Source organism: Microchirus variegatus (assembly GCF_963457635.1).
Source record: "Microchirus variegatus genome assembly, chromosome: 8".
Lineage (NCBI taxonomy): Eukaryota > Metazoa > Chordata > Actinopteri > Pleuronectiformes > Soleidae > Microchirus > Microchirus variegatus.
Window position 1 is genome coordinate 10,752,203 of NC_139809.1, and position 13,887 is coordinate 10,766,089.

Consider the following 13,887-nt stretch of genomic DNA (forward strand, 5'->3'; position numbering starts at 1 on the left):
CGGTCTCTTTTGGCAGCTGTTCTCAGCTCCGTGAAACTTCAGCTGTGACTTTGTGTGTGTGTGTGAGGCAGCAAATCAAATAAAAATCAAACCGTAAAAACCAGTCCGACGCTCTAATGAACCCGTCAGTGCTGCGTTTTTTAAAGGGACATCTGTCTCACGACATTGAGTCTGTAAAACATTTCACTAAATTATTGCACACAAAGTTGTAGCACGTTTTGTGTTGTGCTGATTTGTTATAATACAAGGACGGAGGCGTTGTTGCACGTATAAACATCAACCCCGTTTCCTGTAAAAATGGTTTTCTACTAAACTGCATTCACAAATGAGGAATGTGTTGACTCTCAGAGTACATTAGTTGTTGACATATCACCGATGCTATTTGAAATTCTCAGTAAGAGGAGGTGGGGGTGGAGGCTTGTGTCAAAGCAAGACATTTGCAAGACTTCTAACCGGCAGAGATCAAGACCTAACATTGTGGGGATTTATTGCATATTGTGCCTGTGTTATGGAGATATTATAGTGTGTTTATGGTTTTCAGATCATCTGAACCTAACCACGGCCATGAAGAGGAAATGGTCTTTATCATCGTTCCCATTCCCTCATTTGTGACACAAACTATGTTGGATTTCTATTTTGGTTCAGAGAAACGCCGTTGCGGCGGGTTTTGTTCAAATAAAGACAAAAATCACCCTGACGGATCATCTGTAAACGTATTAAAATGTCCTCTTCTTCTTCTCTGTCTCTCCCTCAGCTGAAGGATATGGTTACAGAAATCAGCGGAAGCTCTTCGAGGACATTGACTGGTCATATGCAGGTGAGTGGAGTTTTCAGATGCTCTGCAGGCACAACATTCTCTCTCACTTCACCTGCACGTTGAATAATAAGATGTCAGTCGTCAGTCAGTGGGTCAGAGGGTTTTTTCTGTCGACTGACATCAGCCATGCCATGACTCAGTGTTTGCTTTGTGACTGCTCTTGTTGCAAAAACATTACCTTTCATTCAACGCCTGGTTTCAGTGGGTGTGGCAGTGTGTAGAATGTACAGTAGAAAACAAGAAGAGTCTGCTGTTACTCGTGGTCACCAAATTCATGAAAAGACTGGAAAAAAAACTGTTTTTTTCTTTTCTTTTAATTTGGTAAACACATTGGATATCACCACATTGATCCACTTTCACTGGTCGATGACACCAAAGAGGACACCACAGGGCGTTTATATATATAAATGTTTATCCAGGAATTGCTTTTCTCGTCTTAAAACACGTGACCTCATCCTTATCTGACATTAATAGTCCAGAATGTGTTCGGACTCCATAGTTATTGTGCTCGGCTTAAAGTGTAGATGAATTTACAAGACTAAAAGTAATAAGTATAATTAAAATATTCCTGGATACTAATCAGGGACTGAGCACGAATGTGCCAGAATGTGCGACATTGGATGAGTTTGTCAGGCTTACTCCAAAGTTTCTCGAGGAATTTTGTTGGAATTTTTGACGCAAAAGAAAGTGGCCAAAAATACGTTAAATACTAAATTTTTGATTTTTTTCAACTTTTTTTCTTGAGTCAAGTAAACACTTACGTACTCATCAGAAATATTGAATGGAGCTAAATACAGGAATATTTTGTGATTTTTCTGGTCTGTTTTGGGATATCTATATCCTACAAGAAAGAAGTTATTTACAAAAATCTAATGAAGATCAGTCATTAATAAATAGTCCTTTGTGGTTAACCATGATCTTTTAACATAACTCTCTGAATCTACTTGCACTGAGCCTGAAAACACTGAGCATTACTATAGAATTTGACTTTTAATAGGAGAGCAGTTGCTGCTGTTGCTCTCCACCATCACCAAACACATTTTTAAACACTGCCCTTGAGCAATGCACTGAATTGCTGATCCCCGCGTGCAGTAACACAGAGCGGCTCTGACTCTAATGCCTCATTTGAAAATATAATTCGGAAAAGAAATATGCTGCCTTTGCCTTTAGAATCCAATTTTACCCACTGGATGTGCTTGTGAATGTAAACACACACACACACATATTTATTTGATGTTTCTGATCAGAGATTATAAACACCAGCGATTCGGTAAAGAGATGTGTTTGTGTTTGGTGGTTTGTCCTCTTTTTATTCTACGATCACAGACCACAACAAGAATTCTATTAAACAGTAACCACACTTGTGAGTTGACTTTTGGCAGTTTGCCGTTTACTTGTACGTGATAAAAGCTAGATTCTGTATCTTTTATTAACTACAAATAAAACACGGGGCGTCACTGAAAGCTGTTAAATTATGTCCTCTATGCAGTGCATGGAGTATTTTACTATTTTGAGTACCAGTAGCACTTTTTTTTGCATATTATGTATGTGTGTTTGTTTCTAGTGTCAAGAGGTTTTATTTGTATTGTTAAACAAGAACAATATATATCAGGCAGATGATCCACTGTGGTGAATCCTAAAGGAACAATAGCTATTAAAGGTGTTGGAAATCTCTCACTAATGTTTATTCATATGCACTGACTTCCTGCCACATTTGTATCCGAGAGGAAGCGCATCATAACAGGGCAGCAAATAAAACAGTGTGCTTGTAGTTTAAATAATTGTTGGAAATGTTGGCAAAATGTCTAAGCTTTTAGTTATTTTAATATATATTAAGTATATACTTCAATTGATGTTTACTTTACAAAAATATTCTGGTATATTTTGTTTATTGAGGATTCTCCTTAATTCAGAGTAATCCTGACGCCTCAGATGGATAAGGAGAGTACTTCACACTCTGCCTGTATGAAAAGTGTTCTTAAAACACACGTGACCTCAGCTGACCTCATCCTTTCTTACGTTCTTCTTAGTCCACACTGTTTTCAGACTCCTTATTTATTACTCTAGGCTGAACCTGTAGACGTATTTATAAGACTAACGGTAATAACTAGTGATACATAACAACAATGTTTACTTAAAAGGTGCAACAGTGTGATGCAGAATAATGTAGTGTCCTGGTCACTGACAGTAATGTGGAAACTAATTCTAACTTTATGGGGGAAAGTGAATGTAAATATTTGAAGTTTGAGAGGTGAATTTATATTTAATCTTGTTTTAAAAAGATTAATTATAAGACAGACCTGACATAAGTGTTGAGATGAATAATTACCTTGTAGATTATGTTTTCAGTGCTGTGTGTCTGACCTTTAACAGGATAACTGAAATCTACTAAACTGATTTTTGTGGTGGGAGCATGCACCAAAGGACTAAGAATTGGTCAGATAGAGGAACCTTTTTCACATTTTTTAATATTAAAGGGTTAGGGTAAATCAGGTACAGACTAATATCTTCAGCCAGATTTGGCATGGACCCAATTTAATGATTTGGACTGTCCACTTCCTGTACCCTTGTTGTGTTCATCAGAACTGAATAAGAAAGAAAAGGAAGAAAAAGATGGCTGGTTTTTGGTAAGAGCAGAGGGAAAACCAACCCCCGGAAATAATGGAGCCACAGACTGGAACTAACATTGTCCTAAAAGACTTTAAACACTTCATAACGTTACATGTGTTGCTGTAAATTGATCTGCTGCAACTGCAGCTGTCAATCAATGCGTCATAATCTCCTCAAGAGTCATGAGGGTAAAAAGGAATCAGCAGGAAATACTTTCACTTCAAATTTAACTGTATTTTTTTTTCTATCACTTATGGCTAAAGCATCATATTTGGTAACCCATAGTTTGTAGAGCCGGGGCGTAAGAGCACGTGTTCACTATCGTTTCTGACCTAAAATTCCGTCTGACCTGGTTGTGCTTTTTTGTCCTCCGGTGGAAGACGCCTCCAACAGCCAATCAGCAGCAAGAGTTGTGGGAGGAAGGGAGGGAGGGAGGGAGGGGTATCGGTGGTCATGTGACCACAAAGGCACCTGCTCATAAACACAAACACCAGCTGGCTGAAACAACACTACAATGCGTAATTACTATGTCGGAGCAAAGTAGCTGCAAACGTGTGTAAGAATTCTGGGACGTCATTAGTGTGAACATGTGGTGTCTTGCTTCCATTTAAAGAGAAGGAATCTGAATGAAGTAGACTGTCAAACATATATATATATATATGTACATGTGTATGTATATATGTATGTGCATGTATATATGTATATATATATACATCTATAATGATGATGTATGTACTTGCATATGTGACATATTTAAAGACATTTTCCAGTTTACCATTACTATAAAGAAACCAGACATAATTGTATGTTTTTATTAAGCACATTGAATAAAAAGACAGTTCTTCAGTCAGACAGTCATTAAAGGTGACATTCAGTGACTCCGCACACACAACCCATCATTGAGACACCCTATTGTTAAACTGGAGTTGGAAGTCATCATCTGGGCTGAGAACAGGTTTTAATAAGCAGATTAAGCAGATGTTGTGATGATTGTAAAGATTAAGTGTTGGCACCCAGGTATAGAGATCAACCACTATTGACTGTGTCTTTATTTTAAGCACAGAAGCATTTTAAGTGATCACAGATTCCATTAAACAACACTTTAAACATTTCCTTTAAACGTCAGACCTGCACAGTGGCTCACAAAGAGTCTAAATATTGATTTGAAAACAAGAAAACATGGATTTTGAGTTGAGTTTGAATTTATTTTGGACACGTAGCAAATAATTGTTAATAATAAGCTAATAATTATTGACATTTTGAGTTTGAAAGAGTTTAGCGGATTATTAGGTGTGATGTTTTTTAAATTTTGAATTTTATTTTGAAATCTCAGGGAATTGTTTTCTCTAAAAAAAAGAAAACGGCGACTCCTTTGTTCTCCAAAGTCACTTTAGTCCACTAATGAAGATTTCCGGATTTGTATGACGGGAAAATAAAATCCTCCTCTTCCCGATCTGTCGTTCGTTACTGTCCAACAGAAAATGGGCACTTTTAATTGGTCGTCAGAGTCCTGTGTAGCACAGTATCACAGTAACGTGTGAACAGTATAACCGTTTTCTATCTTCTTATCAGGAAGTTCTAGATCTTCAAATTCAAAAACTTAAACTCAAACAGACATTCTATGAGACAAACTCCTTCTGGCGAGACAAACTCATTTAAGTCTCTAAATATTTGATATGGCCGCTGTGAACCTGAGACACAGTGATGCAGACAGACCGCCGCTTCCATGCTGTTTCTCATCTCCTGAATGTGACTTGAGTCTGAGCGAGCGGAGTGAGAGCAGATGTGTGCAAATCCACATGTAGTCCTTTCACACAGTGCAGTCACATCAGCAGCAGCAGGACATGCGAGCAGAACCTGGACTGTTTATGATTGCACCCCACCTCTCACTGCTGGGATCGTTTTTCATAGAGCCTGAAGCTGTAGATCCGCTTGACTTGAATAGGAGCTGCTGGATTGAATCAGTTTTCTGAAGCTGACACACTATGAATGGAGGGACATCTACGGGGGGTATAATTTGTATTCCAGGCTGTAGCATTTTTTTTTTTCTCATACTGTAGTTGTGTCGTTCATCATGTCGGTGTATGAAAGAGAAGAGGAAACCTAATGCTGAAGCTTTTCAATGAGCGGCAGTTGTTAGTCGACGACTGCAGGCTATGTTTTACCAAAGGTCTGCTTTAACATTGACAAATCTTGGCCTTTGACCTCATGTGCTGATATTAGCATTGAAGCTGGAGTGCAGCAGCATTTTTTTTTTATTTAGCTTGTTATGAATGATCATTACATGAAGTCCATACATATTAGTAATGGATTTGTCCAGCAAATCAAGAATTAAAAAATCAATCGGCTATAAATGACACTTTTACAAAGTTTATAATGTGATTTTTTTTTAGATGATATAGTCCATTGCAAACTATGAATTCGTAGAACTTAATTTAACATCATTTAAATAATATCATCACCCTTACCTTAGCATTTTGACTTGGAAAATCCTACTTTTTTGCTATAACTTTGTAAATTTTTAGTCAACAGTCCTTTCCTTGTCTTTAAATACTGTTATTTTGCACTACATTTACATCTAATAATGTGTATTGGGAAATGTTGTCATTATTGGCTGTAAGCAAGATGTCAGTGTGGCTGCTCATTTCCACGTGGCCCATTAAGAAGATGAATAACTTCTCCTTTGTGTCGTCCACAGCTGAGTTAGTAGACCTCTCCTTGTGTGCAGATACAGTATTATAATAATACGTAGGACAGGGATTATTGGGACTAGTGATGGGACAATATCATTGTGATAAAAATCACTTACAATGAGTTATTCATGGTGAATTTCTATTATCCTGAAAATCATGAATGGGGAAAAATATGAATATTTCTCCCGACTAACTCACCAACATGCAGTCCTTGTGATTTATCTTGTAATGTACCACAAGAGGGAGCTGCATCTTTCGTCACGACTTATTATGATCTTATTAAATGAATAATTATTATGTTTTTCGGACTTCTGTAAGTGCAGACAGACGGCTAAAACCACAAATTGGTGTGTCCAGGTGGATCCTTGTATTCTCACAGAGAATAAATGCTATTATCTTGCATATAATGAAGAGTAACACTTACGCTCTTTTTGTTTGCTTCCCAGGAACATTAAACCAAAACAACTGGGCCAAGAAGTTTCCATCTTGCAGCAACGCCAAGCAGTCGCCCATCAACATTGAGGAAAACCTGTCCCAGGTGAAGCTGGAGTACCAGAAGTTGCAGTTTGAAGGCTGGGAGACTCCAACAACTAACAGGACGACCATGAAGAATGATGGCAAGACTGGTGAGGAACTTCACCTGCATCATGTTGCTTATGATCACTGTTTCGAAAGAGCTGAAGATTCTGGCCTTGTCAGCAGAGAGAATTGTCATAATGTGTGTTTGAGCAGGGGTCCAATACGTAGAGATGGGATATTTGTTTCTTCAGGTGATTATGGCTGTGGTTCAGAAGGTGCAGTTTGAAACTTCCTTATGCAGGATACTGGACCCCAAATTGTTGGTGATGGCTCTGCTGGCTCTGTATGAATGGGAGTGATAGGCAAATCAGTAAATATAGTAGTTTGATAAAACACCTTGATTGGTTGTTACTGATAGAAAAGTGAATGAACAGAACTTCAGGTGATCAGATAATGTTTTTCCTGGCTTTTCTGGTTGACATGTACCTCAAAACCTTGACTATGCTGATCAGGATTAATTGTTACAACACTGACACAGAAAGCAATTTTTTTCCATTTGAATAACATATTTTAAACAATGACTATGTGATATTTGTGCAGATCTGTGAGAAACAAAGATGTTTTCTTCAGTCTGTAGAATATGATGTGTATAGGTCAGGACAATATTTAATCTTGAACGGTAATTTGAATAGAAGAAGTCCTGAGACTCATAAATCCTCGACATAAGAGAGCAGATCATTTAATGCAGTTGGGCATTACGTGATATGCCCAACTCTCCTCAAACTGTGTTTTTTTTCTTACTGTAAAGGATACAGTTACCAGTTTCTCATTTGACAGACTTGAGACTCTCTTATATATTCGTTCTCTCTAAGTGAGGTGAAACACAATCACCTGCAGTCTTCATTCACGGCAATTGTTAAGTGAAATTGTAGAAGAAAGAAAAACAGCCAGCCTTGGTTTTAAAGAACGCTGCAAACAAACAAGTCTTACACTTCTTCGTAACAGGACTCTCTGCAACTACTTGTTGTAGTTGTTGTACAGCTGCACTGTAGGCTTTCAGTCATGAAATGAGCATGTTTCAGCCCCATATTACTCACTTAAACCTGTTTTTATCAGCAAGAAATTGGACCCAATGTTGTTATTTTTCATGCTATTTACAAATCTTGAAAACTCGTAAGCAGCTTTTCGGTTGAAGTAAAATAGTGGATGGATTGCTTGTTGCGTGTTGATATTTTAAGGCTGGTGACGTTGTACAAACAAGGTTTTCACCACAAATGAATCAACAACAAGTCGAGCCAATATTTGCCCTCCTTGAGAGGAAATTGGTTTTTAGACTAGATTAAAGGGAAACCTAATAGAACATAAGACACACACACAGAGCGAGACCACAGACGACAACGTGTGTTCAGCAGATTGATGACATTCACGTGGAAAACGTGCATTATCTATACAACACAATAGTCACATGGCCGCTCTGTGTCGAGGGCGTTGGGCTGAGATGTACGGTATAGCACGGAAGATGAAAGGATGACATAATGCTCCGTGTTTATGAGACCATCAAAGAAGGTTTTTGATCCTAAAGGGACCTTTTGTCGGGTCAAACAAAGACCGAGCTGAAGAAGATCCCCCTCATTGACTGAGTCATTGTGCCGTGCGCCATTCAAGGCGTCGGTGGAGAATTACGTGGCGTAGTAGGATCTCTGATCTTTTGATCTTCTGTACATTTGATAATCCGTCAGTTTCAGTGAGAAGTTTGACTGCGTCGTGTTCTCGTCTTCAAAGCACTGCAACAGATTTGAGTTTGTATGCAGTTACAGACATTTGTGGTGCTTTTGTCTTTTCAGTGGCGGTGGACGTGGATGGGGAGTTTTACGTCAGTGGTGGAGGCCTCATGTCAAAGTTCAAGGTCGGACGTTTAACCTTCCACTGGGGAAGCTGCAACGCCTCTTCGGATGGCTCCGAACACAGTTTGGACGGAGTCAAATACCCTTTAGAGGTGAGATATTCCATTTCATGACCAGTACAGGAGCATTAAGAAATAATAGATTCACAAAATGCTGTCCAAAGTGATCTAGTATTTGTAGGTTTCGCCCTGAGTTTCAGGCTTGTACCAAACTCTGACCATAAAGGATATTCTCATTAGGTTATTTCCAGATTTAAATGAATTAATAAGGAAACAGAACAGGAGCACCACAGCTGGTGTGAACATGGTTTACTGTGTATTCTATATGTGAGTGAACTTGCTATGACTTGTCCAAGTAAACATACTCATCTTGTTTTTCCACAGATGCAAATCTTCTGTTATGAGGCCGATCGCTTTGACTCTCTGGATGAAACCATCAAGGCTGGAGGCAGAATCACAGCACTGGCGGTGCTGTTTGAGGTTTGTCGGTTTGTCTGTGTGTGAGTGAGACTGAGAAGTGACTCTAATGCAAAACATGTCGTTCATTACATTGAGGAGAAATTAAACTACTGCAGACTGGGAACATTTAGTGCACCACACCTTTGTACGTACGCCTACACTACCGTTCAAAAGTTTGGGGTCACCTATACAATTTTTTTGTGTTTTCTATTAAAAGTCACACTTTTATTCATCGAAAGAGTTGCAAAATGAATCGAAAATATAGTCAAGACATTGACAAGATTTGAAGTAATGATTTTGATTCAAAATAATAATTTTGCCCTTCAAACTTTGCTTTCGTCAAAGAACGAGCCCAATGGTTTTCAAGGGTTTTCTAATCATCCAATAACCTTCTAACGCGATTAGCAAACACAATGTACCATTAGAACACTGGAAATGGGCCTCTATACACCTATGTACATATTCCATTAAAAAACAGACGTTTGCAGCTAGAATAGTCGTTTACCACATTAACAATGTATAGAGTGCATTTCTGATTCATTTAATGTTATATTCATTGAAAAAAAGTGCTTTTCCTTCAAAAATAAGGACATTTCTATGGTAGTGTATGTTCTCAAAATTGCCAACAAAGACACAGCTGTGGTTTTCCCTCCGATGAGTCATGTTCAACATATTAAACGTGCTGCCAACGACCAATCATTACTGCAAACACAACAGGAGAAGGTGCCATGGAGAGCACTGACATTGTTGCAAAGGATACACGTTTTTGTCTTTTTTTAAACTGAACAATTTTAGATCACTGAGAAATGTGCAGACTCCGAGTCCCATCGGAGTTGATAAAGACCGGTGTCTGTTGTTGAATCACTTGGCCTTGGAGTGAATGCCAAACAAAAAGCCAGATGTTAGCAGGTGTTTGTGCACTTCCTGACCAGTATGAATGGGGCAGCGTTATTCCAGGTGTTGTGGGGGTGTCGATAGCAGCAGTCATAGATTTTGTCCAAATGTGTGGTTTTAGAAGCTCGTCTGAAAAGTTGGCAAACCGCAACTTTATTGACGACCTCTGTTTTTGTACCACATATGAACATTGTGATTCATAATTCTGGCTCTGGATCATTTCTATGCTCCCGTCTGTGTTTTCATGTTCACAGTCAGGATACAGAGCATCGCATACTTTCTCTTACCTTTAGCTCTGTGCGGTTGCATTTCCCCCAGGGCCACGCTGGCATGTTTGAACTGACAGAAGCCATGTTCGAACAAAACTGAGAGAAACGTCTGATGTGAAGGCTGCAGGCTGTGTTGTGTTGTCTCTGTGTGTGTTGGACTGTAGGTTGGGTGGAGATCAGGGTGGGAAAAGTAGCATCCAAGACAAGATGAATGATCAAACTTTTGTTTTTGTGCTGCTGATAACTGGGTTATTGGTTAGACTATTTACGTCGATCCTAAGTAAATGAACAGCACTACATTCAGGAGTAAACACACCCAGTCGTCCTGAATGTATTCTCAGATCTGATCACACATTCAGAGCTGGATGTGCACACATTATTTTTGCATGTGTGATCGCAAACCAGTCCTTGGGACATTTTAGCACTGCTTCCACCAAGCAGTACAGCTCATTTCAGTTTGGTACGTCACATAAATTATTCACACTTCCATCGTCGAACCTTGAGAAGGCTACCTTCTGTGTACCACTGTTGGCATATCTACCCCAGTGGCTCCTACATGGTTGAGATGGACAAACTGCAGCCCCTTGATTTGTCCACAGATAATCAACACTTGCGTGAGAAGCTTCTTCTTCTTGTGATAGATGGCCACATGGCAAGAAGAAAGACCACTGTTGTTCTTTGTATATATAACATGACTTTAAGGGCCAATTTCTATCTTAACTCTCACTCTTAACCCTCAAGCTCAACCCTTAATCTTAACTGGCCCTCAAAACCAAGTGTTGAGGGTTATTTTGTCACTTAGAAATGGGACACCCCTTAAATGCAGATACGTCTTCAGACTGCGGGGGGCAGTATAACGCGAAAGCTTGCGTCCAGTCTGTCACCTCCAAAAAAGAAGAAGAAGAACACATTTACGTCACGATTATTTACTACGATCCGTTTGTCAGTCAAGTTATTAGGTTGTCAGTTAGTTATAAGATGATACTCATACAAATACCACAACCACGGACATATTCAGCTGACAGTTACCACACACCACGGCTTATTGAAAAGTAAACCATAGCAAACGATCGCTTGTCCACACCGGCCGGCTGTTGACAAAAGATCGTAAAATAAAAATAAATGTTACGCAACAATGATGTAAGTAATCCATAATATGGGCCGACTCGTTTTTCTGCTTTCGACGCCATCTTTGTTATGTCTGGGTAGCCCTTGCTCCCAAGGGTGGTCTTGGAAAATCTCAATATTGAGGGCGATACAGCCCTTAAACTTGCCTTAATTTTTCTGAGAATCGGGACAGCACTTGCACTAGCGGGAGCGTGCATTTTTGAGATTGAGGGTTAAGATTGAGTGTTAAGCAAGGAATTGGAATTCACCCTAAATATGAGACTTTCCCTCCATCCTCCTCTGTTTTCTACAATAGCAACTTAGGAATTGCAATGTGGTTGGATTTTCTGCAAAAACTCTAAAGGATGTGATGTGATGTTGTCAGCGCTCCTGTACTGAGTGAGTTGTTGTCTGTGTACGAATGGCTTCTGCTAATATCAACAAACGACCGTCTCCCCTGCACATCACAGACTCCCAACAGAATCCCCGCATACGCAGGAAAAGCAGCTCGTCGGGTCAACCGGGAACATGACCGGCGCCGGAGCAAGACAAGAGTGCTGCTTTATTTATTAGTGTTTATCTTGTCCCTGAGTAAAATACTGCAGTCTCTTCTGTCTCTGCTTTGATTCGCTAGCGGCCGTTGTGAGCCCCTGTAACAGCCATACATGTCGCGTTAGAGAACTGTTTACGAAATTTACCTTTAGCCCATTTAGTAATGTGTTCACGCCAGTCGGATCTGTTCTCAGAGTGACAAACAGCCACTCCAGAGTTTGGACCTCACATCTGTTTTAGTTCCAACGAAGCATGTTGATTACTTCCAACCTGTCGCTTGCGCAGTCAAGGAATCTATATGACCCCCACATCATTTCTGCAACGACCCAAATAAATACCTCCAGCTGCAGCTTCGTCCTGCACGCTAATTGTAGGAGGCATGGGAAAAGACTGCAAAGAAAAGGTTTTTAGGAACTAAGAGAAAAAGGCTAAATGACTAAAATGAATAGCCTTTTAGAAGTCTTTAAAACCCTCGATTTAAGTTTTCACAAAAAGCTGTGATCGTGAGAGTGACTCAGTTGCACCTTTTTTGTGGATTGTACCATCTCAGTCCAAAGGATCACATGTCGTTATTGTAATTTTCCTGCAAAAAAAGACCAGTTTGAGCTCACTGATCCAAAATGATGCTACATTTACATATCTACAGATGTGCATGGTGTTTTAACCTTTTTTTGTGGTGTTTTTGGCTGAATTTGAATGAATAAAGGTGATGATAACTGTTTACTGGTCGGCTGAATTCAGATTATTGGTTTAGAAACAATGTCATAACTGAAAATCAATTCCCTCTTTAATTTCCACTGCTGCTCCCATTGAACATCTGTAGTTCATTTTGGTTGCTGGTTTAGGTCGAGGAAAGGATCATATTTTTTCCTCCTCATTTTGGGATGCCACAACATCCTTCCCTTAAAACAGACACTGGGGTTTAAAATGTCCTCATAATACTGTTGAATAGATATTAAAACACTGGGATAATGACTGTGAAGTGGTTTCATATAATTAAGTGCGTAATGTTAAGTCAAACACAGTAAAATCAGTAAAAAGACCAATAGATTTGCAGATGAACTGATTCTTCAGTTAATATGACAGGTTTCTGCGATATGTAATATGTAAACTAGAAGTGAATTTAAATTTTATAGTTTCCCTCTACTCATTTTTCAACCTGAACTGTGTCAAACTCTCATTATAAACAGTTAAATGATCAATATGAACCTGACTCTCTTTGATACCACGATTTTTCTCTCCACAGACGACCACAGGAGACAACCCAAACTTTGCGCCCATTAAAGACAGCATCTTGAGCGTGACCAGATTCGGTACGTCGTCGTTGTCTCCTTCTACAGTTCTTTCACTTTCCTCTTATTTTTCTATCATTTTTTTTTACATGTGTTTCTTTCTCTGGTCCAGGAAATAGCGCTCAGGTTTCACCCTTCATTCTCCAAGATCTCCTGCCCAACTCCACAGAGAAATATTTCATCTACAACGGCTCCCTGACCACGCCGCCCTGCAGCGAGATTGTGGAATGGGTTGTCTTCGAGAACACGGTGGCCATCTCTGATAAACAGGTGAGACGTTGAAAGAAAACATGTTTTATGTACCGCCTTTATGTTGGAGCGTTGATGTCTTTTAGTTGTCCTGTTCAGTCCACTAAACTTTCATATTTAGCCATCACTGAAAGTCATTTTTAAGGGTAAGATTAATGGAGTTTTATTGGAATGCGAACAATATTCCACTGCAAACAGTGGTTTGTGCAGCCAATTTGATTTACACTCACCAGGGCCCATGGTTGGTGTAGTAGTTAGCACTCTTGCCTTTGCAGCAAGAAGACCCGGGTTCCTAGGTTCGAGCCCCCGTTTGGAACATCTTCGGAACAAGGGCCTTTCTGCAAGGAGTTTACATGTTCTTCCCGCGTGGGTTTTCTCCGGCTTCCTCCCACAGTCCAAAAACACGCAATATGGGGATTAGGTGAATTGGTCACTCTAAATTGACTGTAGGTGTGAGAGTGTGAGTGAATGGTTGTTTGTCTCTATATGTGGCCCTGTGATGGACTGGTGAACTGTCCAGGGT

The 13,887-nt window shown here is 39.6% G+C and overlaps 1 protein-coding gene across 1 annotated transcript in view; it reads left to right on the forward strand.

The window, feature by feature from the left end:
- The window catches only part of ptprz1a (protein tyrosine phosphatase receptor type Z1a), a gene marked incomplete at both ends in the record, with an annotated part of 71,684 nt that overhangs the window by 23,256 nt on the left and 34,541 nt on the right, over positions 1-13,887 (forward strand). Inside the window, 6 exons of the mRNA XM_083893995.1 lie at positions 755-817; positions 6,567-6,746; positions 8,484-8,635; positions 8,927-9,022; positions 13,070-13,136; positions 13,228-13,385. Of these exons, the coding sequence (XP_083750121.1) occupies positions 755-817; positions 6,567-6,746; positions 8,484-8,635; positions 8,927-9,022; positions 13,070-13,136; positions 13,228-13,385 (716 nt within the window). The remainder of the gene's footprint in view (positions 1-754; positions 818-6,566; positions 6,747-8,483; positions 8,636-8,926; positions 9,023-13,069; positions 13,137-13,227; positions 13,386-13,887) is intronic.